Below are 24,816 nucleotides of genomic sequence, written 5' to 3' on the forward strand. Positions count from 1 at the left end.
TAATTTCAGTAAATCTTGGGCTTTTTTTTTTCATCTACTTCTAAAAGTGATCAAAAGCCAATGAATTGCTCGAGGTCAAGAGCAGGCAAACCCTGCACTATAAAGAGCCAAATTCTCTATAAACCTTTTTCTTTTTTTGTTCACATATTACAGGTTTGCAGGAAATCAATAGAAATCTTCTACCACGTCTTCACGCACACGCGCGCGCGCACACACACACACACAAACACAAAGTCCTGGAATGAAGGAAGATGGGCAGTTCTGTACTAATGACACTGTGGTTCTAATGTAACTAAATTACAGCAAAGGAGCTGAAAGGATCCATTCTCTTTGCGGCCCGGAGTCGGGACTCTGAAATCCAATCTGAAGTGTGTTTAATGAGCGTTCTGAACGCTGGGGCTCAGTGTGGAGGGAACAAGGAGCACAGTGTGTCCCCCACCCCAGACACTGTGGCCACCCTTGGAGCCGCAGCGCTGAGGAAGAATTGCTGCGTTTGTGCACCCAGTAGGTGGGCAGGCCTCAACATTTATCTACTTTCCCCCAGAATGAAAGACTTGATCCCAGCTCCCCAGACTTTGGTTTTATAGTTGTAGTTCCTGTTCTTGCTCTACTTGGCATCTCACAGCAATGGTGATCACAGTGTTTGCAGCTCAAGGCTGCTACTGGGTCCACTGTTGGGCTTTGAGTCATTTTCCTCCTCCCCCTCCTCCCCCTCCTCCCCCTCGTCCTCCTTCTCATCTTCCTCCTCCTCCTTCTCATCTTCATCATCATCATCATCATCATCATCATCATAGCTAATACCCAGTAGAGTTTGCTGAGTTCTGGGTACCGTCCTTAGGCTTGCTGTATACTGAGTTGTTTAATCTTCACTACACCCTATGAGGTGTTTCAGTCCTGCTCCCATTCTACAGAAGTGGAAGCTGAGGCCCAAAGAGTAACTCATCCCAGGTCACACTGCCATGGAGTGGAGATGGGGAATTTACAAGAAGACAGATGCCTCCAGAGTTTGTGTTCTTAATAATTATATTATACTGCCTCTCTAAGAACCCCAGGGGCTGGAGACACAGCTTGAGAAACATCTCCCACATTTCCGCTGTTCCATTTCTTGGTTAACTAAGGAGTCCTGCCTTTGCAGCAGGTCACGACTGGTTTATGTGACACTCACCCTGGCCTGCAGGGGCTGTGCCATACTACGGTCACACCTACCACATATGTCAGACTGTATGTCCTACCGACCGGCTTTGGTGCCCCAAGTTACAGCAGTTGCAAATGTCAGCCTCTTCCCTTGGTTTTACCAGCAAGTTTTCTCCAGGACAGTTTGCATCATCAAAATTAGGGGTGGAAGTCTTGAAGGAGGTAAGAGGGAAAATAGACTCTGAGGCTAACGGTTAGGAGCGGATTCTCTGAAGCTGAGTTTGAATCCCAGCTCCACAGTGAGTGTCACCTTGGCGCCAACTCTGTGTCCTCTGGCCTGGAGTGTCCCTGGGGTGCAGCTTAGGTGCATTGTGGGCGTGCAGATGTACCGGTCCCTCCGCCCCCAGGGCAGCTGCATCTTAGACATTATTATTGATGTCCCATAACGGGATTTGGTTGGGACTCTGTACTGGCTTCCAGTGTGCTGTCGGAAAGTCCTGAGCCATTCTGATTCACTAGCCTTTGCTTTTCTCTCTCATAACTTTTAGAATCTTCTTTTTTTTCCTTGTGTTCCCAAACTTCCCAATAATTTGCATTGAAATAATGGATTGCGCTCATTCCATGAGATACTCTCTGGCCCTTTTTCTATCTTGAAAGTCACTCCTCAGTTCTGGAAATTTCCTTATATTATGCTTGCATAATTCCCCTTCCCCTTGGGTCCCTCTGTGTAGGGGTCACATGATTCAGATGCTGAGCCTTTCTAAATGTCTCGCGTCCTCCCCTCCCCGCTGCCACCCCTTGGTCGCCTGGTGTAGGTTCTAGGAGAGTTTTCCACTGTATCTTTAAACTCTCCCAGTGACATCTTAATTTCTGCCGTGCTATTTTTCATTTCGAAGAGCTCTTTCTTGTTAACCAAATAATCCTTTTTATAACCTCCTGGGGTTATGTTAGTTATAAACTCTGAGCTATATGAGGATACAAATTACAATGTTTTTAAAAGTGTTTTACTCTACGCTGCCTTATCGAAAGTGCTTGGCGTCTCCCGTTCCTGACCTTTTGGGTAGTTCTATGGAATTTGGCTGCTTCCTTATTGCTGCCTCTCTTCTCCTCTGTAATTAGACTGCAGTTTTCTCCTCTGTCATCTTCTAGAATTTGGGGGAAGTCTCTTACCCGCTGTCTCTTCTCTCGTTTTCTCAGTTTCCTATGAATTTATTCCTTTTTTCATTCTTCTACTGTTTCTTTTAAGCAGGGTTTCTGGGTGCCGTGGAGATGAGCTGCGTGTAATCAGTCTGCCATCTTTAGCCACAAGTGTCACCTTCTTAATCATTTATATTAAGCCCAGTCTGGCAGTGGCCTTGTGCTAAAATTTCTAAGAAGAAAATGTATTTATGGACAGATCGGTGAGTTCCTATGAGATTTCTCCAATTGTATTCTTGGATCTCTGCTTCACTGGCAGCTCCTGACTACATGCTGAGGGGTCAGGAAGGGGGAACTCTGGACGGAGAGCTGGTTGGTGGGAGCGTGCGTGAGCTGGGTGACTTCCCAGCCTGGACCCTGCCCCTCCCCCATCAGGGGTGGAAGGGTCCAAAAGAGACTTAGAGTGTAAAAAGAACCTCGATTGTAGAATAACTGCTCACATCTAGAGCAGCAACAGTAAAAAGAGGAACACCTTTTAACAATAAGCAGGAAAAGTCAATTATCTCCTATCATGAGTCTACTACTTGCTGAGCTTATTTGATTTTTCCAGTTAGAGAAATTTTCAAGGCCAGAGTGTTTATGTTATCCCCGATCCACTTATCACGTTATTATTTCATTGTAATCTCTTCGTTCGAAAGGAACAGAGCAGGATGTGATGGTGTCGTCTCTGCCCCCGTGTGGCTGAGAGGTGGGTCACAGCACTGCGGAAGGTGGCTGTATGAGTTTGCTAGGGCTGCTGTAACAAAGTACTACAAACTGGTGGCTTGAAACATCAGAAATTTATTCTCTCACAGTGCCGGAGGCTAGAAGTTCAAAGTCAAGGTACCAGCTGGGCCATGCTCCCTCCGAGACCCTGGGTGAAACCCTTCCTTGCCTCTTCCAGCTGCTGGTGGGGACCATCCGTCCTTGGCGTTCCTTGGCTCACAGTCACGTCACTTGTCTCTGCCTCTGTCATCACATGGCCTTCTCCCTGTGTGTCTCTGTCTTCACACCATCTTATAAGGGCACCACTCCTGTTGGGTTAGTGCCCACCCTAATGACCTCATCTTCACTTGATCACATCTGCAAAGACCCTGTTTCCAAATAAGATCACATTCACAGGGACCAGGAATTAGGACTTCATATCTTTTTGAGACACAATTCAGCCCATAACAGTGGGTTCGGTATTTTTGCTACGGTTGCGTCTCAAGCTTGAAGTTATCGCGAAATGGAGATTGGAGCCAGAGACCGCCAAGTGCGCCGGCCCTGCCTGGTGGGGGTCCACGTATCAACACGACTGGCACCTGGCTCTCAAAGTAGAGTCTTTGCAGCATCCACTGGGAGCTTGTTAGAAATGCAGATTCTTGGGCCTCACCCCAGCCCTCCCGAATCAGCATCTGCAGCTTATCAAGGTCTGCAGGTGATCGGTGGGCACACAAATCGGAGAAGCACTGCTCCGAATCACCTCCAGCAGAATTCTAGGGCAGAATAAGCATACCTGGCTATGGACTCTGCCCTTGGGGACATGGTCACACACACACACAGATGTGGTAGCCAGGCTTTCCCATGACGTTGCAGAGACATGCCTTTGGGGTTGGGAAATGGGACATCCTCCTCAATGTCAGCCCATTCCCCTGCCCTTAATTTTATAAACTAACATTTCCCCATCACAGTAGAAGCAACAGTATAGAGAACTTGTGTTACGTGCCAGGGTCTTTGCTAAATACTTTGCGGTCAGAGTTTTATTTAATCCTCACATTGATCCTAAGGGGTCGACAGTATCTCCAGTCCTTTCATGGCTCCACCTCCTATAGACTGAATTGTGTCCCCACTCCCCCAAATTTCTATGTTGACACCCCAACTCCCAGTGTGGCTGTATTTGGAATAAAGAAGTAAGTAAGGTCAAATGAGGTCATAAGGGTGTAGCCCTGATCCGATAGGATTAGTGTCCTTATAAGAAAAGACACTAGAGTGTGTGTGTGCTCCCCCCACCCCTCTCTCTCTCTGACATAGCACTTACCATACCTTCTAATTTAGCTGCTTTATTCTCTAACCTCCGACTCAGCGAGAGATACTTGTTGTATTGATTTCCATTCCCTTAGCCCCTAGCACAGTGCCTGCATGTGGCCACTCACTTGACAAATGTACCTCAGGCTCCATAAGCCATCATGGTTATTAATACTTCTACCCACCTGGTCAAAAACCGCCAAAGGACCAGGAGGAAATCTGCCATGTTAACGACACCCGTGGTGAGGATTAGTGGGTTATGGAAATTTGAACAATATTCTAATAGGTATTAATGGTAGGAAAAGGGGGCTGAGGCCTTTGAGAGAAAGCCATTCCCTTCTGCTGGAGAAGAGCATGCCCTGGTTGTCTTGGTTACCTTAATCCCAAAGGAGAGAAAAACAAAATACTTCCAGAAACAGCTCTCTGAAACCTCAGCAGATGCATATTTTGTAAAGTTGGTCAAATGTGATCTTTATCGATTTCTGTCTATGAGATTATTTCAGCAAGACAGATTTTAGCTTGTATCACGTAGGGTGACTCCTTTGTTCAGACCCTTTGAGGAGGTGGGGAGAGGGTGTAGAAGACACCCCCAACCCAGAAAGAATTGTCTTTATTCTTTTAGAGGAAAAAGAAAATACTTCCTCATAAAACTTGATGTAATAGAAATAACCTGAAGGCATAGACATATTTTAAAGGCACAATAAACCAAAGGGACTTTGATTCACAGTTTTTAATAGCTTGAAGCTCTGTGTGAATGTTCGTACTATTTATTATTCCGTACTTAGTTGCCAGACACTCCCCAAGAATGTAAACCTCCTCCTAAAATTTAATTTTATAGGATTCCATGAAAAGCCTATTCAAAATGGAGAAAGCAGTGGGGACGCACAATGAGCAGTCAGCCACCTTATTTGTGCACTAGATTAAACTTCAGATGCCTCTTGGAGCATAATTTAAAGTAGCCAGTAAGAAAAAAGTGATAAAAATTTGCTTATGTGGTTTTACTAATAACCGGTTTGTTCTCCAAAATATGACATATAATTACTATTTGGTTTCTTTTCTGTAAGGAGTACACTTCTGGACTATTTTAATCAAGACTGGCCATGTGCGGGGTCAGCCAGACTCTTAGTTTCTTAGAGGGTGTGGGAGTCTCAGAGATCTGCCCCCCTCAGCCCCAGTACAAACACTTGGGGACAATTTGAAAAACATTCATCATGAGGTCCCTTTCATGTTAAACCATTTCTAACAGATACAGGTTTTCAGATGAAGCCTAAGTGATTTGATTTTCCTTCCTCATGTATGATAATTTGTGCAGCCATAAATGTGTGTGTGTGTGTGTGTGCGTGTGTGTATCTTAAAGTAAGTTACTCTTTGAGAAAGTACGTTTACAGATGAATTTTCCTGAGCGTCTCCTCTTTGTGTTTTGCCAGCCTAGTCTAGTTGTTGCCACCTTTCCCCACATCCAGACTTTATTGACTCATTTATAGGTTTGTTTTAGCAACAAAGGGCTGGTGGATTTGTAGCTGTTGAACCCCATCATCTGTCTCGTGCAAAGCCTGCCCCGGGTGCATAATTTGTGGTTACTTCCAACGATGTTCATATCATGCCTTTTTTTTTTTTCACCAGACACGTAAAAGAACCTTTTGTGCTGAGAAATATTAACAGCCTTAAGCGCACACCCGGATATTCACTCAGTCTCCCCATGTGATACGGCTCTTCACAGCTGCTCAACTTGAGCTGGGTCCTACCCCTCAGTGTTTCTCGAAGATCTAATGTAAAGGAAGTGGATTCTTGATTTTCTTGTTCTTAAAAATAGTTTAAACAGATTCTATTGTGAATAACCCTCTTCAGTCATTTGTATGTAGATGTGAACACCATCCTCAGTTACTTTTTTTTTTTTTGGTCTTTTTATCTGCATTTTTAAATTTTGGTAAAATGAACACAACAAAAGATTTACCATTTTAGCCATTTTTAAGTGTACAATTCAGTGGTATTAAGTACATTCACGGGGTTGTGCAACCATTGCCACCATCCATTTTATATTCTCTGGTGTGATTTTTGAGCAGAATTACTTTTAATGTGAAGTTCAGAAAATTCATTGGAGGCAAGTGTAAAGAAACGATGCTGTAGACTGAGTGAATCCACTGTTGGAAAGAAAGAGGGGATAATTTTTCTTAAAGAATGTGGATAAAACTCTTCCTGCTTCCCTTCTCTGAGATGCTTTCTCTGAAGCGGAATTCAGCCCTGGGTGCATTGATTAAACCCAGACATTTCTACACCAACCCCTAAAAGAAAGGGAAACAGTGTCCCTGAACTTTGGTATCGTGAAGTCTATCTAGGAACATCTTAGGCCATAGCTGCCTGGTGTACATTGGGAAGTTAATGCCGTGTCCATTTACCCATGAAATTGTCATCTAGTGACTGCATTTGAACCCTTATAAATACTTTCTAGTAATTCTACATGCTGGCTTTCCTTATACCCCTGAAGATAGCCAATGTTCACAGGACAATTCATATAATACATTAAAGACATCTATTTTACAGATGAATTTTAGGAACTATATAATATTGTTCAAACTCTAAATTAACTTCTCCCTATATAAAAATTTGGGTCCCATTGAAAAGTCATTTTTGCATCAAAGATTTGTACAAAATAGTAAATTTTAAGGAAAATTTTAAGACTTGGGACCAGGCTTATATATTAACTAGATTCCAAGCATCTATTTCCAGCCTCTTATTATTACCAAGATATGCTCAGTATGGTCACAAAAATCTCTGCTGACTCAGTAAAGGACCTATTTCAGAGGGTAGCTCTACCTCTCCTCGGGTGTTCCATGAAGTGCTTAGTTGAACATCATTCCATAAAGGCATCCATTGTATGTTGATTTTTTACTTGTTTAGACTTCCAGCGTTGAATTGTAAAGTCTCATTTCCCAGACTCTGTAAATCTAGATGAAGTTATCAAATTCACTTAGTTCCAGGAATTCTCTGGGAGACGTGAGTGCTTGCCAGCTGGTCAGATAAATTGGTGGTTCAGTTTGTAACAAATAGGAAATGTCAAGAATGGTGAGAAAGAAGAATTGTGAAACTGGAATGTGGTCTTCTCTTAAAAAGATCTTATGATACAGGAATTCTTCCACAACGTCTTAGCACCTGGCCCATTTCTATCATGTTCTTACTAGCTAGCCTCTGCAGATTTTACTGGCCAGAGAAGAGGACCTCGAGCAAGTAGCCATGCCTAAGTTATTCATACAGCTCTATGGAGGCAGGCGTGAGGAATTGAACTCAAGACCCCCGTGAGCCCGGCTGGTGAATTCCCAAGTGCTCTCAGCACGACCACCGAGGGTGCGTTGCTTTGACAAAGAAGTGGGAACTAAGATCGGTGACCAGTAATCCATTCAGCTGTCAACACTGGATAAACGTAGGGGTGTGTGTGCTGGGGTAGCGGGGGGGGGGGATACGTTTGACAGACAAGGACGGGGTTTACACACCATTACATGTTAGTCCTGCCATCAGGGCGAGTGAAACAACTCTCCTGGTGACCCTTGGACCAGGCATTCAAAGTCTAGAGCCTGGTGAGTTTGAGATTATCCATGGAGACTACTGCATGCCCTTAGATAACTGTGAATATCTTCTGGATTTCAACCATGAGGAATATGGGAGCATAAAGTGGTGTCTGTTTAAAAAAAAAAAAAAGAAAGATGCTTTATCGCTGGACACGGAAGCATCTTTGCTGGCTCCTCAGGTCACGCTGTTGGGTGGCCTAATGAATGTGCCCATCATTGTACTTGTCAGGCTCTGACTGCTACTGCCAGTTAGTCTCCTGGGTTACTAATTGGCTCCTAAATTGCTCTGCTCTTAGCAGAGGGGAAGTGAAAGTATAAAACCAGCAACTGGAGACAACACTGCCTTGAAACATTTTTCTTGCAGCGTTTGATCTGTGTGGTGAAATCGGATCCATTTTGCAAGTGGGTCGTTAGGAATCTACCAGACAGTGAAGAGAAACCAAGGCATATGATTCTAAGCTCTTTAGGGTAGAAAGGGAAGATGAACCCACTTTCTGCCCTAAAGAGCTTAGAATCACATGCCTTGGTTTCTCTTCACTGTCTGGTAGATTCCTAACGACCCACTTGCAAAATGGATCCGATTTCACCACACAGATCAAACGCTGCAAGAAAAATGTTTCAAGGCAGTGTTGTCTCCAGTTGCTGGTTTTATAGATTCAGGGTATAGAAAATACATGTATAGTATTGATTTCAGCAGACATTGAGGGAGTGCCAGGGGCTGTGCTAGCCAATAGGAACAGAAAGGTGAACAGGTAGCCCAGAGTTTCACTGGGGAGACAGACTCGTAGATGTTTAACTACAGAGAATACAGTGGAGTGAGTAATTGTATTCATTTGTTCATTCGTTCATTTCAAGAAGACTGGTTGGCAGTTAGGCATTGTGGGTAAGGCGATTAATAACCTATGGCCTAAAATAAATAAATAAATAACCTACGGCCTTTACCCTCAGTTCCTATGAAGTCTAGATGAGAGTCTATGCAAAGTCTAGAGAAGAAAGCCGTACATTCTGCCACATTTGCGGGGGGGGTGGGGGGCAAGAGGAACAGGGACAGGCTTTCAACTGCCACAAAAAGGGCATGGGATCATGAGTTGAAAAGTTACAAAAATGCACACTAATATTTATAGCAGCTTTATTCACAATTGCCCAAACTTGGGCAACCGAGATGTCCTTCAACAAGTGAATGGATAAACAGACTGTGGTCCATCCACACAGTGGCATATTATTCATCAATAAAGAGAATAGAGGACACTTAAATGCATACTGCCAAGTGAAATAAGCCAATCTGAAAAGGCTACATACTATACGATTCCAACTATATGACATTCTAGAAGAGGCAAAACTAGAGAGACGATTAAAAGATGAGTGGTTGCCAGGAGTTTGGGGGGGTGGTGAGGGTGGAAGAAGAGAGCACAGGGGATGTTCAGGCTGGTGAAACTCTCCTGTGTGATCCTGTTATGGGGGCTCTATGATAGTATGCGTTTGTTGAAATCCGTAGACCGATACAGCACAAAGAGTGAATCCCGGTGTAAACTATGGACTTTGGGTGGTGATAACGTATCAGTATTGGCTCGACAATTGTAACAAATGTACCATACTAATCCAAGATGTTAGTAAGTGGGGCACTGGGTGTGGTGGGGAGAGGTGCGTGAGAACTCTCCCCACTTACTTCCTGCTCAATTTTCTGTAAACCGAAAACTGCTCTAAAAAAATAAAGTCTATTATTTTTGTAATTTATTAAGTATTTACAGTGGTGTGTTAATTTCTGCTGTACGGCAAAGAGATTCAGTTGTACATATATATATACATTTCTTTTTCATATTCTCTTCCACTATGATTTATCACAGGGTATTGCATATGGTTCCCTGTGCGATGCAGTAGGACCTTGTCGTTTATCCATTGTATATATGAGTCCGCATCTGCTAATCCCAAACTCCCAATCCATCTCTCCTGCCCTCCCTCCCCCCGGCAACCACAGGTTTGCTCTCTATGTCTGTGAGTCTGTTTCACAGATAAGTTCATTTGTCTCATATTTTAGATTCCACGTATAAGTGATATCATATGGTATTTGCCTGTTTTTTTTAAAAAAATTATTTATTTATTTATTTATTTATTTTGGCTGTGTTGGGTCTTCGTTTCTGTGCGAGGGCTTTCTCTAGTTGCGACAAGCGGGGGCCCCTCTTCATCGCGGTGCGCGGGCCTCTCACTATCACGGCCTCTCTTGTTGCGGAGCACAGGCTCCAGATGCGCAGGCTCAGTAGCTGTGGCTCACGGGCCTAGTTGCTCCGCGGCATGTGGGATCTTCCCAGACCAGGGCACGAACCCGTGTCCCCTGCATTGGCAGGCAGATTCTCAACCACTGTGCCACCAGGGAAGCCCCTTGCCTGTTATTTTTAAGGGGGGTAGTGCCTGGCATTGGGGTAGGGAGGAGATGGCAGAGATCAGCACGTGAGTGTGAGGGCAGCACGAGAAGGGAATCGGTGATGGGCACGGGGCCGGTGACCAGGGTGTAAGTGGCGGTGCCTGGTGGCGAGCTGGTACAGACTCGGGCATGGAGAGGCTTCCTGTAGTGGGAGCCGCGGTTTGCGTCCGTTGCTGCCTGTCTCAGGGCGTAACTCCCGCTGTTTCTGTTCCCAGCAAAGAGCCCCCGGGAGAGCGCTGCTGGATGCGGTGTGCAGCCGCCTCAACCTCGTGGAAGGAGACTATTTTGGCCTCGAGTTTCCCGACCACAAGAAGATCACGGTAGGTGATGTCCATTGGGATGTTGCTGTTTTACCGTCTGTTCGACTTGGGGGAGGGAAGTAATTGGGACCTTCCTTGGCCATACGGAAATGTACAACAGAAAAGGTACCCAGAAAGCCCTTGATGATCTGTTTTTGAAAGTAACGTGTGCATATGATTAGCAAGTTCAAAGAGAATACACAGTGCAGGCTGTCCCGCCTCACCATCTCCCTCCACCTCTCCCTCTAAGAACCACCATCACCAGTGTCTTGTGTATCCTTCTGATAAGAGTCTGTGTATATGTGTACACAAAACGCGTAATTTTTTTTATATACTGGGGTGTAGTTGATTAACAATGTTGTGTTAGTTGCATTTATTTTATTTTTATTTTTTTATTTTATATTAGGGTATAGTCAACAATGTTGTGTTTCAACAAACACATATTTTTGAAATACGATAATGTGAGGAAACAATACACAATGCCCTATACTCCACCCACACACCACTCATATATCTTGGACATCTTTCCTCTTCAGCACATAGAATCCACTTCCTTCCTTTTCACAGTTTCATGCTGTTCTGCTGAATGGATGTGCCATAACTTACAACCTTGGCTGTAAAGGGTGGGACACTTAGGTTGTACTGAATCATTTGCTTTTACAAATGACGCTCCAGTGAACGTACTGATACGTTCATGTTTGCATTTGTGGTCAAGGGTTTCTCTCAGTAGTTCAGATCCAAAGGCACGGAAGTTGCATCATCCATGGGTTTGAGCATCTTAAAGTTTGCTAAATATGTCATGTTGTTCTTTAAAAAGGTTTCACTGATTTGAACCCCAAATTTAGAACATAGAGTACTGTTCTTTTTTCTCTTTTGGCCGATGGCACTTTCTTAAGGCTGTATCCTAGTCTACCTCTTATGAGACACCCTGTTAGGGTGTAAGTTCATGGACTGCATTTCTATTCCATGCACACTGAGTGCCTGGAACTTTTGCTGGCCCCTGCACTGGGGATCCAACAGGAGTGAGATGGAGAGAATGTATAATCCAGGTGGGGCATCAGACTAAGTCAGTGGCCAGTTCAGGACATGTGGCAGGTGGTCCACTGGAGCCTGGGGGCGTTGGGCAGTGGGAGCAACAAACAGCATTTGTGTTCAGGAAATCCTTCACAGATACTGCGAAACAGCGTCCTGTGAGGCCAGTAGGAGCTGACCTGATAGAATGTTCCAGGGAGAGGGGGCACCAGACGCCCAAAGACCAGACAGCAAGTGCGCAATTCAGAAACCTGCAGATAAGGCTGAAGTTTAGAGGTGAGGGAGCAGGGCTCCGCTGATGGAGGTGAGAGAGAGCACAGGAGCCAGGTCTATCTGGAAGGGCTTTCTGCCCCATTGCCATCTAGTAGAAACAGAAGATGAACCACTCACTTAATTTCAAGTTTTCTAGCAGTTATGTTCAAAAAGTTTTTAAAAAGTGAAATTAATAGCCTGTTTAATTTGATTTAACACATCTAAAATCATTATCATTTCAACATGTAATCAGTCTAAAAACCTACGAATAACAGATTTTACACTTTTTTCCTGCTAAGTCTTTGAATCTGATATGTATGTGGCACTCACAGCCAGACCAGCTGTATTTCAAGTGCTCAGTGGTCACGTGTAGCTAGCGGCCCTTGTGTGGGACAGCACAGTTCTGCACCGAGCTAATGTGTTTAGGAAGCTGGTAATGCGTTTTAAAGGGAGCGTGGGGGGATTCCCTGGCAGCCCAATAGTTAGGACATGGGCTTTCACTGCCGTGGACCCGGGTTCAAGCCCTGGTTGGGGAGCTCAGCTCCCACAAGCCGCGTGCGAGACACGGCCAAAAATAAATAAGTAAATAATAAAATGAATAGAAATAAAGGGAGTGTGATATGGTCTGATTTATGGCTTAGAAAGACAACTGTAGCCAGGTTGGAATCGGACAAGAGTCAGGAGAGCTGTTCGGGGTTCGTGGTATCAGGCTGGAGATGGTGCTGGCCGGGGCTGATGCAGAGTCTGGGAATGGCTGGTGGGAACTGGTCCTGCACCTAAAGACGTGCACAAACTGTGTTTTCTATACATACGTCTAACCTCTAAGCGCTCTTTGCCGGTTTCTAGTGCTTATGTTGACTCGGAGCTGCCCTGACTCCCGGTCTTCCTTCTGATGTGGTGAACGACCACAGACGGGCCACATCTAATTCCACATTCATTTATGCATCTAACAATTATTTTGTGCCAGTGCTGTGTCGTGCATCACACTTCATACCGCAGAAGACACCTGATATGAAGGGACAGCTAGCAAGTAACAGTTACTGTTTCCAGTCATTAGACGAGCCTGCTTAGGAAGGTTGACAAGGAAACAAATAATTATCATACAGTGTAGCAAGTTCAGTGGAACATTGTTTCATAAACTTGTTTTATGTTAAAATAATGATTCTCAAGACACTTGAAGATTTGTTCTCGTTATTTCTAGCAACCCTGCCTGCATAACTCAGGGTCCCAGTGGCTTCCCTGACTCCAGTCTTGTCCGGTTCCGATCCTGCTGGAGTTTCTTTTCTCAACTGTAAATTAGCAGCGGTGAGGGTACCAAGACTGAGAATTGTTCCGTATCTGGGTCAACCAATTAGCTAATGGCAGAGCTAGGATTCTAACCACCTTCTTCTGACCTCAAGTTCCGTGCCTTTTGTGTTGACCTTGGGTGCTTCTCTTTTGCTAGGGTTGAGAGACCTGTTAATCTTTCAGGGTACCTCCAGGGCTGACTTGTTTCAAGTTTTATCAGGCTTGACTTTTGTGATTTCACCGTTTCCTTATCATATTGTTTAGGAATGTGTTCAACTGCAAAATTCCCTAAACCCATTAATGATGACTGAAAAATAGATATTGTTACAAATAAAGGCCACTACCTGAGTGCTTACCATGCACCAGGCTGCTGTAGTTCCTGTGGACACAACAGCAAACATGGCCCATATTCTAAAGCAGGGATCAGCAAACTTTTGTCAAGGGCCAGATAGTGAATACTAGAATAGGCTTTTCCTGCCAGAGAGGCTCTACTCCAGCTATTCAGTTCTACCCTGGCAGTGTAAATGAATCGGCATGGATTTGTTCCAGTAAAACTTTATTTATAAAATAGGAAGCTGTAGTTTGCCAACGTGTGCTCTAGGAAGTAATAGCTCTGTGCAAGGCATCCTAATAGGTTTATGTACATTATTTCGTTTATTCTGGTTCATTTATTCTAGCCCATTATACCTCCTTTTTCTGATAAGGAAGCTCAGGCTTAAAGAGTAAGTCATTTTCAACAAGGCACACAGCTGAGCAGTGATAGATCCAGGATTCAAGTTCAGATCTTTCTAAATGCTCTCAGTCACCGTTCCGCTCTGACTGTGTCTCTATATTTTGCTCTATGTCAATTTCAAATTGCAACCTGAAAGCTAATTTCATATAATTTTAAAAATAGGTTGTTTTAACAAAATTGATCTGTGGTATTAGATGGGGTGGTGCAAATGGGTACAAGGAGGGCTTCTGGGGTCCTGGCCATGTTCTTTTTCTTGATCTCAGTGCTTGTTCTATGGGTGCAATCAGTTTGTAAAAATTCAGTGAGCCATACCCTTGTAACATGTACACTTGTAATGTGTGTACACACACAAACACACACACACACATCTTCAATAAAAGTTTACCCCCAAAATGCAGTGAAATAAAAGCACACAGGAACAGAAATAATGACCAAAAAGCACCCAGAGGCTGGCTGATGGAATCTGTTTTGGAAGAGCCAAGGTCGAGTCTTGATGGGATGAACTGAGGGAGAGCCACTCACGTGTGAGACTAGTAAACACTAGCTGCATTTCACCTCTGCTCTCAGATTAACTTGCTTGAAGATTTAAGATTTACATCATAGGGTTTTTTGTCTCCTTCCCAGATTCTGTCAGTGCTGACTTCCTAGCTGGGTGTTGTATCATAGTGGTGGGTCGGACTGCCAGCCCCCAAACCCCTGCTTTGCCTCCTTAGCAGCGGGGTGACTGGGGCAGGTTGCTGGCCTTCCAGTGCCTCACTTTGCCTGAAGGTAAAATGGGGACGATAGTGCCCATCTCGTGGGGTTTTTGAAACGATCAGACACGGTATCTGTCAGCATGTAGCCCGGGGTCTGGGAACTATGTATGTAGTGTTCAGAAAGTATTAGTTATGGAAACTATCATCATCATTTTCATCATTACAGTTTTTTGTGGTCAAAAACAGATAACATGAAATTTATCATCTTAACCATTTTCAAGTAAGTCTACAGTAGTACAGTGGTGTTAACTATATTCATTGTTGCGCAGTAGGTCTCTAGAACATTTTCATCATGTAAAACTGAAACTCCATACCCATTAAACCACAGCTCCCTTTCCTCCTCCCCAGCCCCTGGTAACTACCATTCTACTTTCTGTTTCTATGAGTTCAACCACATTGGATACCTCGTGTAAGTGGCACCATGCGTTATTTGTTGTTTTGGGTCTGGCTTATTTCACTTAGTGTAATGTCCTCAAGGTCCATCCATGTTGGAGCATGTGTCAGAATGTCCTTTTTTTTTTTTTTTTTCTTTTAATATTTATTTATTTATTTTGGGCTGCATTGGCTCTTTGTTGCCACGCTCCGGCTTTCTCTAGTTGTGGCTATCGGGGGCTACTGTTCATTGTGGTGTGCGGACTCCTCATTGTGGTGGCTTCTCTTGTTGTGGAGCACAGGCTCTAGGTGTGAGGGCTTCAGTAGTTGTGGCACGCGGGCTCAGCAGTTGTGGCTCGCGGGCTCTAGAGCACAGGCTCAGTAGTTGTGGCGCACGGGCTTAGTTGCTCCGTGGCATGTCGGATCTTCCAGGACCAGGGCTCGAACCCGTGTCCCCTGCATTGGCAGGCAGATTCATAACCACTGTGCCACCAGGGAAGTCCAAGAATGTCCTTTCTTTTTAAGGCTGAATAATACTGCATTGTGTGGATAGACCACATTTTGCTTACCGACTCATCTGTTGATGGACATTTAGGCTGCTTCCCCCTTGCTTGTTGTGAATAATGCTGCAGTGAACATGGACGTGTTGTCGTTATTATTTTTTATACTACTGTTGTGATCATTACCTCTGCCAGGCTTCTTTTGGGAGGCTGCTCACATATCTGACAAACCAGCAGGAAGCATGCTTGCTCTCAAAATGCCCAGACATGGGCTGTCACAACTGGTTTTGCCCATTTATCTCTACGTAATACACGGGAAGCTAGTTGTTCCCCCAAGGTCCCCGGCATGCAAGGTTGTGGACCTTTATCCCTGGGTGGTAAGTTCAGGCAACTCGCACTGCAGCTCAGCCTTTCACCCCTTTCTCATCACTTCTATCACGTAAATAGCCCATGTCAGAGCGTTCTTCATAGTAAGGGTTTGAAAAAGCTTAAGGGGAGAATGAGTGCTTTCCCTGGTCTAAGATGTGTTTCTCAAGATTGGAAATAAACTAGTGATAATTAGTAAGTAATCAATTGTGCTCTACCCTCAATTAGACTTGCCCCATGGCTTGTCAATTAATAGAGTTGATGGCTGTGTTTACATGCAAGTCGGGCCCGTGTTGTCCTTGAGTCTAGGCAGCTGCCCCGTGGGATTGCCCCACAGAAGCAGACAAGTCTTTTAATCGGCTTTTTTTTTTTTTATTCCATTGATTTGCCTTCCCATGGCAGAGACGCTGTTATTGATCTTAGGAATCAAGACCCTTTACTTAACATGCCAGCTAATGGGTACCTAGAGTCTGAAGGCTTGTAAAAGGCCGGAGAGGTGTTGGGTTGCCATTGAGGTGGATGCAGAGAGCTCATTGTTCTTGGGCTTCTACTGTGTTCCTTGGACTCTGCTATAAACTTCACTTCACGTCATTCATTCTTCACATCAGGGGTTGGCAGAAAGAGCCAGAGTAAACATGTTAGGCTTTGCAACCCATACCGTCTCTGTTGCAACTGCCCAGCTCTGCCACTTCAGTGCAAGGCAGCCATAGATAATGTAAATGAATGCTTGTGGTTGGGTTCCAGTAAAACTTTAGTTATGGGCATGGACATTTGAATTTCGTAGAGTTTTCACACGTCATGAAATATATGGCTACTGTTGATTTTTTTTTTTTTCCCCAACCGCTTAAAATCCCATCTTTGCTCTTTGCGCTGTAGCAAAACAGGTCGTAGGCTGGATTTGGCCCGTAGGCCTTTGTTTACCGTCTCTGCTTTATAACATTTCTCCGAGGTAGGTACTTTATCATCCGTGTTTTACAGTGAGCAAATTCAGTATGAACTGCATAACCAGGGTTATGACCATGAGTCACACACAGGCCCGTCTCAGGCGATGCAAGTTCTCTCTGCTTCACTCGGCTGCCTTTCCTCACATCTCCCCATCTCAAAGAGCTGCAAACACCTGGCCAGCAGAGATGGGTGTATATGTAAGATTTATCTCGTGGGCCTATTGGGGAGAGTGGGAACAGCGCTGTGTTATGGCCTGTAAATCTCTGTTTAAACATTTGCTTTGTCATTTAGCAACTGGGTAGATTCTGAACTTCTTCAATTTTGTACTTTATCTGAAAAAATTGGGATTAATAAATGACTATTTTACAAGGTTATTATGAGGATTAATTCAGATACTTTACAGTGTTGAGCCCAGCAGGCTTCCCGGCATAGCAGTCAGTCAGCCATCTGCTGTATTTTATTTTTGCATTCTGGCTCCGAAACCAGTGAGGCTGGCCCGCCAATGTTTCATGAAAGCTGCAATGCTCAGTGATCTGATAAACAACTCTGGTTTTGTATAAATAAATATTGGTAAAGGGACTTCTCTGGTGGCGCAGTGGTTAAGAATCCGCCTGTCAACACAGGGGACACGGGTTCGAGCCGTGGTCCGGGAAGATCCCACATGCCACGGAGCAACTAAGCTGGTGCACCACAGCTACTGAGCCTGCGCCCTAGAGCCTGTGAGCCACAACTACTGAGCACGTGTGCCACAACTACCGAAGCCCACGCGCCTAGAGCCCGTGCTCTGCAACAAGAGAAGCCACGGCAATGAGAAGCGCACGCGCAGCAACGAAGAGTAGGCCCCGCTCACAGCAACTAGAGAAAGCCCGTGCGCAGCAACGAAGACCCAATGCAGCCAAAAATAAATAAATAATTAAATAAATTTTTAAAAAATACTGGTAAAGCTCAGGAAGAAAACTGACATCTTTTCATTCATTTTATAATCTTCTTTACGCCAGGAAAAAAGTTTTACCCTTGGCAGGTGTCTTAGCTTAGGCTGCCATAACAAAATACCATAGAGTAGGTGGCTTGAACAACAGATGTTTCATTTCTTTCAGTATCGGGGTCCAAGATCAGGGTATCAGCATGATCAGATTCTGGTGAGGATTCTTTTTCTGGCTTGTAGACGGCCACCTTCTTACTGTGTCTCAAAGAGCAGAGAGAGAGAGAGAGAGATCTCTTTCTCTTCTCATAAGGCTGCAGTCCTGTTAGATCAGGGCCCCACGCATATGATGTCATTAAGCCTTAATTACCTTCTAAAGACCCTGTCTCTAGATACAGTCACATTAGGGGTCAAGGCTTCAACACAGGAATTTGAGGGACACAACTCAGTTCATAGCAGCATGCATGCTTTCTAGGGGCCTTGAGGTCATAGAACCTACACCTACCTGGGATGACAGACATCACTAACTGGTGGTTTCCCAGCCCCTCTGGGGTCAGACAGGCCTCCTTCATCTGTGCTTAGTTGCAGGCTTCTGACTTTGCTTCTTCCTGGGGGCCTATGGACATCTGAGACCAGGAGGGCCTCTTTGTGGAACGTGCCAGGTGTGAAGGGTGAAGAGCACTGCAGACCCAAGGACAGAGGAAAGTTTGGGGAGCCAGCAGAGGTGGGGTGGTGGCGCATCCCGGTCACCGGTCACCACACAGAGCAGCCCCGTGGTTCGGCCTGACAGTGGCCATGGTGACAGAGCAGGTCCCAGAGAGTCAGGGGAAAGGCAGCTTGCTGGAAAATTACAGCTATGGGTAATATTCTATTTCTTAAGCTGGAAGGAAGCTATATGGGGTTTCGTGTGTTGTCAATTTGTTTTTTAATTAATAGACTTTGGTTTTTAGAGCAGCTTTAGGTTTACAGAAAAAATGAGCAGAAAGCAAAGAGAGAAAAGAGGTCCCCTATGCTCTCTCCCCAGGCACAGTGCCCCTATTATTGACGTCATACATTACTTTGATGCTGTGTTACAATCGACGAGCTAGTATTAATACATTATTATTACAGTTCCAAGTTCAAATTAGGGTTCCTTCTTTGTGTTGTACATTGTATAAGTTTTGACAAATGTATAAGGACATGTATCCACCATTACAATACCATCAAGAATAGTTTCACTGCCCTAAAAATCCCCACTACACCTCTCTCCCCTCTGAGCCCCTGAGAACCACTGATTTTTTTCCTTCAGCATTTTCTTATTTTCTGTGTTCTTGATGCTTCAGCATTTGAGGCCTTGTTGACTGAGGAGAGACTGCCCTTCCCAGGACTAGCCAGTTCTTAGACATAGCAAATGGTTCCCCTGCCCGCATACCTCCCATATGGAAATGAACCAATCCAGAGCCCATACTCTGAACCACCTCTTCTGTCTCGCTCTTTCACTGCAGGAGACAAAACTCCTCTGCCTTAATCATCCCAGGGCCGGTATCAGACACGTAGAGACGGCCCTACACCCCAGAGCCCACTAAGATGTCAAGCTAGCCAGTCCTAAGCTGCTTACCCTGACTTACCTTGTCTTTTCCCATGGAAACCACAGTAAAGCCTCCTGCCCTCCTGCTTTGTCCTCACCCTTTCTGCCTCCTGGTGGACCCTGGTGCTTCCCCGCATGCCCGGCATGGTGTGGCATGCCCCCTCCTCCTGGGAACCATACGTAACAAACCATCTTTTCAATGGTTGTAACAAACCATCTTTTCAATGGCAGCTGTCTCCTAACCTGTTGGCTCCACCATATGTGACTAATGAAGGCTACATCTTAAAACAATTTGGTTTAAAAAATACCTGGGGGGCTTCCCTGGTGGCGCAGTGGTTGAGAATCTGCCTGCCAATGCAGGGGACACGGGTTCGAGCCCTGATCTGGGAAGATCCCACATGCCGCAGAGCAGCTGGGCCCGTGAGCCACAACTACTGAGCCTGCGCGTCTGGAGCCTGTGCTCCGCAACAAGAGAGGCCGCGATAGTGAGAGGCCCGCGCACCGTGATGAAGAGTGGCCCCCGCTTGCCGCAACTAGAGAAAGCCCTCGCACAGAAACGAAGACCCAACACAGCCATAAATAAATAAATTAATTAATTAAAAAAAAAAAAACCTGGAAATAGGTTTCTAAAATGGATAGTCTTGAGAAGGTAGAAGTGGAATCATAGTTTTTGGATCTTCCCAAACCCAAAACCCACATAAAAACAGCTACTTAACAACATCAAAAACCCATGGACAACATTTATGGTAAAACCAGGTGTCAGAGTGTAAGCCCTAGATCCCAAAGTACAAGCAGCCGGAGATAAAACATCAGCCAGACACAAGGTCTGCGTGCTATCAGAGTCTGTACAGGAGGAATCAGAGGGAAGCAGCAGGGGGTCTGATGGAATGGAGAAGAGAACCCCCAAAGAGCCACTAGAAATCCCAGGGGGACAGTTTGAGAAGAACAGTGGAAGCTGAGAGGCTTGATGGTGCTGGAACAGTCCAGCTCCAGTGAGCAGTAACTGACCTTCTGGGACAGGCCACCACTTAGGAGAAACTATGGAGAATGGGACTGAAATTGAGCCAGGTAAGGACAATAGAGAGGAATAATAGAGAAGGGGAGGGAAACAGAGGCAGGAAATCTCGGAAAGCAAGCCACCATGTTTTTTAACACTGCCCAAAATTAATAGAAGAGGAAGCTCTGGGAAGGTAGGAAAGCTGCCATGAACCATACTTTCTTCTCAGAAGGTTAGGAAACAGTTTTCACATAAAAATGAGTAACAGAAAGGTATCACAGTCATGATATTAAAAAACAAATACCGGAAAACAAAAAACTTAAGTGTGTTCCTCCCAACATACCATGTATGGCCTTGCTGAAGGGACCAGTTGGATCCAGCTGCCAAATTGTACTCAATAAGGAGGATAGAAGAACATGTTGAATGGCACCATGAGTGCACAGTCTGCAAAATCCAGACTCAGAAATTATTCAGATAAACTATAAGGAAAAGAGAGGGATGGAGGAAGAAACTATAGGTGAAAAGATACTTGAAGGACATAACATTTTTGAAAATAAGACTAAAAGATGCACCACTTTGTGAAATAAAACATCAAGAAATGTACATGGTTACTGTAAAAATCTAGGTAGTGGTTACTTTTAGAGGGAGGGGGCTGGTTTTAGGATAAGATGGCTGATAGAGTTCTGTTTCTTGACTTGGTTAATGGGTACAAGGATGTTTGCCATTTAATAATTCACTAAGCTGTACGTTTGTTTTCAGTAGTTTTAAGCATCTGTGTGTTCTTTTAAATTAGACAGTTTTAGAAGGGAGAAAAAAAGAAAATTAAAACAGAAGGAGCAAACTATAGATTGAATGGGGGGAAAATCCAATTAAGTCACCAGAATACCCACGTGAAATCCTTTGAACTGAATTTTTCAAAGCTAATGCATATTAAACAAATGATTTTAAATTAGTTAAAACCGAGTAGTTGATGTGTTGCAAGTACCATGCCTGAGGCCTATTGCTGAGCCCTTAAAAAATAAAGGTTCCCAAAGGTTAAAATTTCCCTGGAGGCAAAGGCCCCCTGAAGCCCCAGGCATTGCGTTATAATATTAAGTTCTAGTTTTATTCCAAAACTTTCCTTTGCATACATCTGGGATATCAGATACTGCCTAATGAATTTAATGCACTAATGCATAAAGATGGCCCTCTTTATACATTTCATTTCATACTTTGGTTTACAGATCTATCTTTAATTCCTTTTTATTTAGAGCTTTTCTTGTAAATGAATAAAAACATACCCTCAATTTTTCAGTCCAAATTTTATTCATGCATTCTTTCAGCAGTCAATTTTTTGTTGTTGTTTTGTTTTTGTTTTTTTAACGGGGGGTGGGGGTGTAGGGGATGAGGCTAGATTAAGAGAGACTTAATGGACATAATCAGATATGAAGCATGGTCCTGGATCGGAGGTTAGTTTTGACAGATCACAGTAAGGACATTCTTTATTCACATGAAGGAATTTGAGTAGAGTGTGATTATTTGGTGAGAAGAAAAGTTTACAAAATAGGAAGATAGAAATCATGGACTAAAAAGCAAAAAGTAGGTTATAAACAATATGATCTCATTTGGGTTTTTAAAAAGTGTATGTATGTTTATATCCATGCACATCGCTCTTCAAAAAAAAACGTGGAAGGGACATACATGAAGGCAGTGGGTCTTAAAGCACACTCCCCAGGTCAGCAAACAGCATCAGCGTCACCTGAGCAGTGCAGATTCTCAGGTCCTCACCCAGATGAGGAAGTCCGGGCGCAGAGCCCCCCCACAGTATATGTTTTAACAAGCTCTTAGGGTGAATGTGATACAAGCTCAATTCTGAGAACAACTTCATTAAAGTGTTAACCGTGGTCTCTTAGTGGTGGACAATTTTTTAAATTTTGCTTATGTGAATTTTCTAATTTTCTAGCTTGCATATAGATGAATTCTATACCGATAGATTATTTTTAAATTAAGAGGTTTTTAGTAGCATCCCACAAATTTTAGTTTATTGTGTTTTCACTTTCATTTCAGTTTAAAATACTTTCTAATTTCCCCTTGGTTTCTCCTTTGACTCATGTGTTATTTAGAAGTATGTTATTTTGTTTCCAAATATGAGGATTTTCCACAGTTCTTTCTGTTACTGAGTTTTAATTTAATTCTGTGGTTGCTGGAGAATATAGTTTGTATGACATGAGAACTTTTAAATAATTTACTGATATCTCTTTAAGGGCCCAGAATATGGTTTATTTTGGTATGTGTTTTATGTGTACTTGAAAAGAATGCTCATCCTGTGGGTGGGACGGAGCATTCCATCTATGGCAGTTAGATCATGTTAGTTGATAGTGCTGTGCAAATCATCTGTATCCTTAGTGAATTTCTGTCTATATGTTCTGTTAGTTATTGAGTGAGAGGTATTAAAATCTCCAACCATAATTGTGGATTTGTCTGTTTCTCCTTGCAGTTTGATCAGTTTTTGCTTCATGTACTTTGAAGTTCTGTTATTAAGTATATAAATACTTAAGATTTTTATATCCTCTTAATTAATTGACTCCTTTGTCATAAGAAATTATGAAAATAGGGAAGACTAAACACGGGTGTATAAAGTGTATTTGTGAAATAAATACACGTGATATTCTTCTGATGTCTACTTTGATACTAATTTAACTATTTCAGTTTTTTTAAAAATTATTAATGTTAGCATGATATGCCTTTTTCCATCCCTTCCCTTTTAACCAATTTATGTCTTTATATTTGCAGTCTGATTCTTATAGTCAGCATAGAGTTGGGTCTTGCCTTTTTATCAAATCTGACAATCCTTTTTAATTGGGAATGTTTAGATCATTTACATTTAATATCATTATTGATATCATTAAAACTGGTCATCTTACTACTATATAAAAAATAGATAACTAATAAGAACCTACTGTATAGCACAGGGAACTCTAGTCAATACTCTGTAATGACCTATATGGGAAAATAATCTAAAAAAAGAGTGTATATGTGTATATGTATTACCGATTCACTTTGCTGTACAGCAGAAACTAACACAACATTGTTAATCAACTATACTCCAATAAAAATTGATTTAAAAATTAAAAAGTAAAATAAAAAATCTTTTTATAGGAAAACAAACAAAAAAGTTAAATTGGTCATCTTGTTATTTGTTTTCTATTTGTCTTATCCATCTTTGTTCCTTTTCCCTGTCTGCCTTTTGATTAATTGAATATTTTGATGATTTCATGTTACTTTCCTTGTTGGTTTATTAGCTATAGCTCTTTGATTTGTAACTTGAGTGGTTGCTTTGGGGTTTATAATGTCCATCTTCAACTTATCACAGCCTGCCTTCAAGTGATATTATTCCTCTTCACATACAGTATAAAGCCTTACTTCCATTTTCCACTTTTTGACCTTTTTGCTATTGTTGTTATTGTTTTTTTTAAACATAAGTTATGAACCCCACATTACATTGTTGTTATTTTTGTTTGCCAGTTATCTTTTTTTAATTGAAATACATTTGATTGCCAGTCAGTTATCTTCTACAGAGATTTAAATAATATAAAATTCTTAAAACATATATTAACCATACAGTTGCCATTTTGGTGTTCCTCATTCCTTTGTGTAGGCACAGATTTCCATCTGATATCACTTTCTTCCTGCTCAGAGAGGCCTTCCTTTAACGTAGCTTATTATGTGGCTCTGCTGGTGATGAATTCTCTGAGCTTTCGTGTTTGGATATGTTTTTATTTTGCCTTCCTTTTTGAAAGATGTTTTTTGCCTGGTGTAAAATTCTAAGATGTTTTGAGTATGTTAAAAATCTTGCACCATTGCATTCTCACATTGTTTCTGGCAAGAAATCTACTGTCATCTTTATCTTTGTTACTTTATATATAATGTCTCTTTTTGCTCTGGCTGAGTTTTAAGATTTTTTTCTGTATCACTGTTTTTGATAATTTGATTGTGATGTGCTTCCATGCAGTTTTCTTCCTGTTTCTTATGCTTGGAGTTTGCTGAGATTCTTGCATCTGTGGGTTTATAGTTTTTGTTAAATTTTGAAAAATTACAGCCATTATTTCTTCTAATATTTTTCCATTTCTTTCCCCCTCCCCTGCCACCTCCTCTCCTTCAGGACTCCAATTACATGCATATTAGACTGCCTAAAGTTACTCTATAGTTCTCTAATGCTCTGTTAATTTTTTGGTGATTTTTCTTTCTGTGTTTGATTTTGGATGGTTTCTATTGCTAGTTCTTCAAGTTCAGTAGTATTTCTTCTGCAGTGTTTCATTTGCTGTTAATCTCATCCAGTGTGTGTGTGTGTGTGTGTGTGTGTGTGTGTGTGTGTGTGCGCGTGCGTGCGCCTGTGTATGTTTGTATCACACTCTGTAGTTTTCATCTCCAGAAATTTAGTTTGGGTCTCCTTAAAATCTTCCATATCTCAACCTTTTGAACATAGAGAATACAGTTATAATAACTGTCTT

The 24,816-nt window shown here is 43.0% G+C and overlaps 1 protein-coding gene across 2 annotated transcripts in view; it reads left to right on the forward strand.

Annotated features, from left to right (window-relative positions):
* The window catches only part of FARP1 (FERM, ARH/RhoGEF and pleckstrin domain protein 1), a 293,219-nt gene that overhangs the window by 176,237 nt on the left and 92,166 nt on the right, over positions 1–24,816 (forward strand). For both annotated transcript variants that reach the window (XM_068526857.1, XM_068526858.1), the window contains exon 3: positions 10,515–10,619. In XM_068526857.1, the coding sequence (XP_068382958.1) occupies positions 10,515–10,619 (105 nt within the window). The remainder of the gene's footprint in view (positions 1–10,514; positions 10,620–24,816) is intronic.

This window comes from Eschrichtius robustus, chromosome 18 (genome assembly GCF_028021215.1).
Source record: "Eschrichtius robustus isolate mEscRob2 chromosome 18, mEscRob2.pri, whole genome shotgun sequence".
Lineage (NCBI taxonomy): Eukaryota > Metazoa > Chordata > Mammalia > Artiodactyla > Eschrichtiidae > Eschrichtius > Eschrichtius robustus.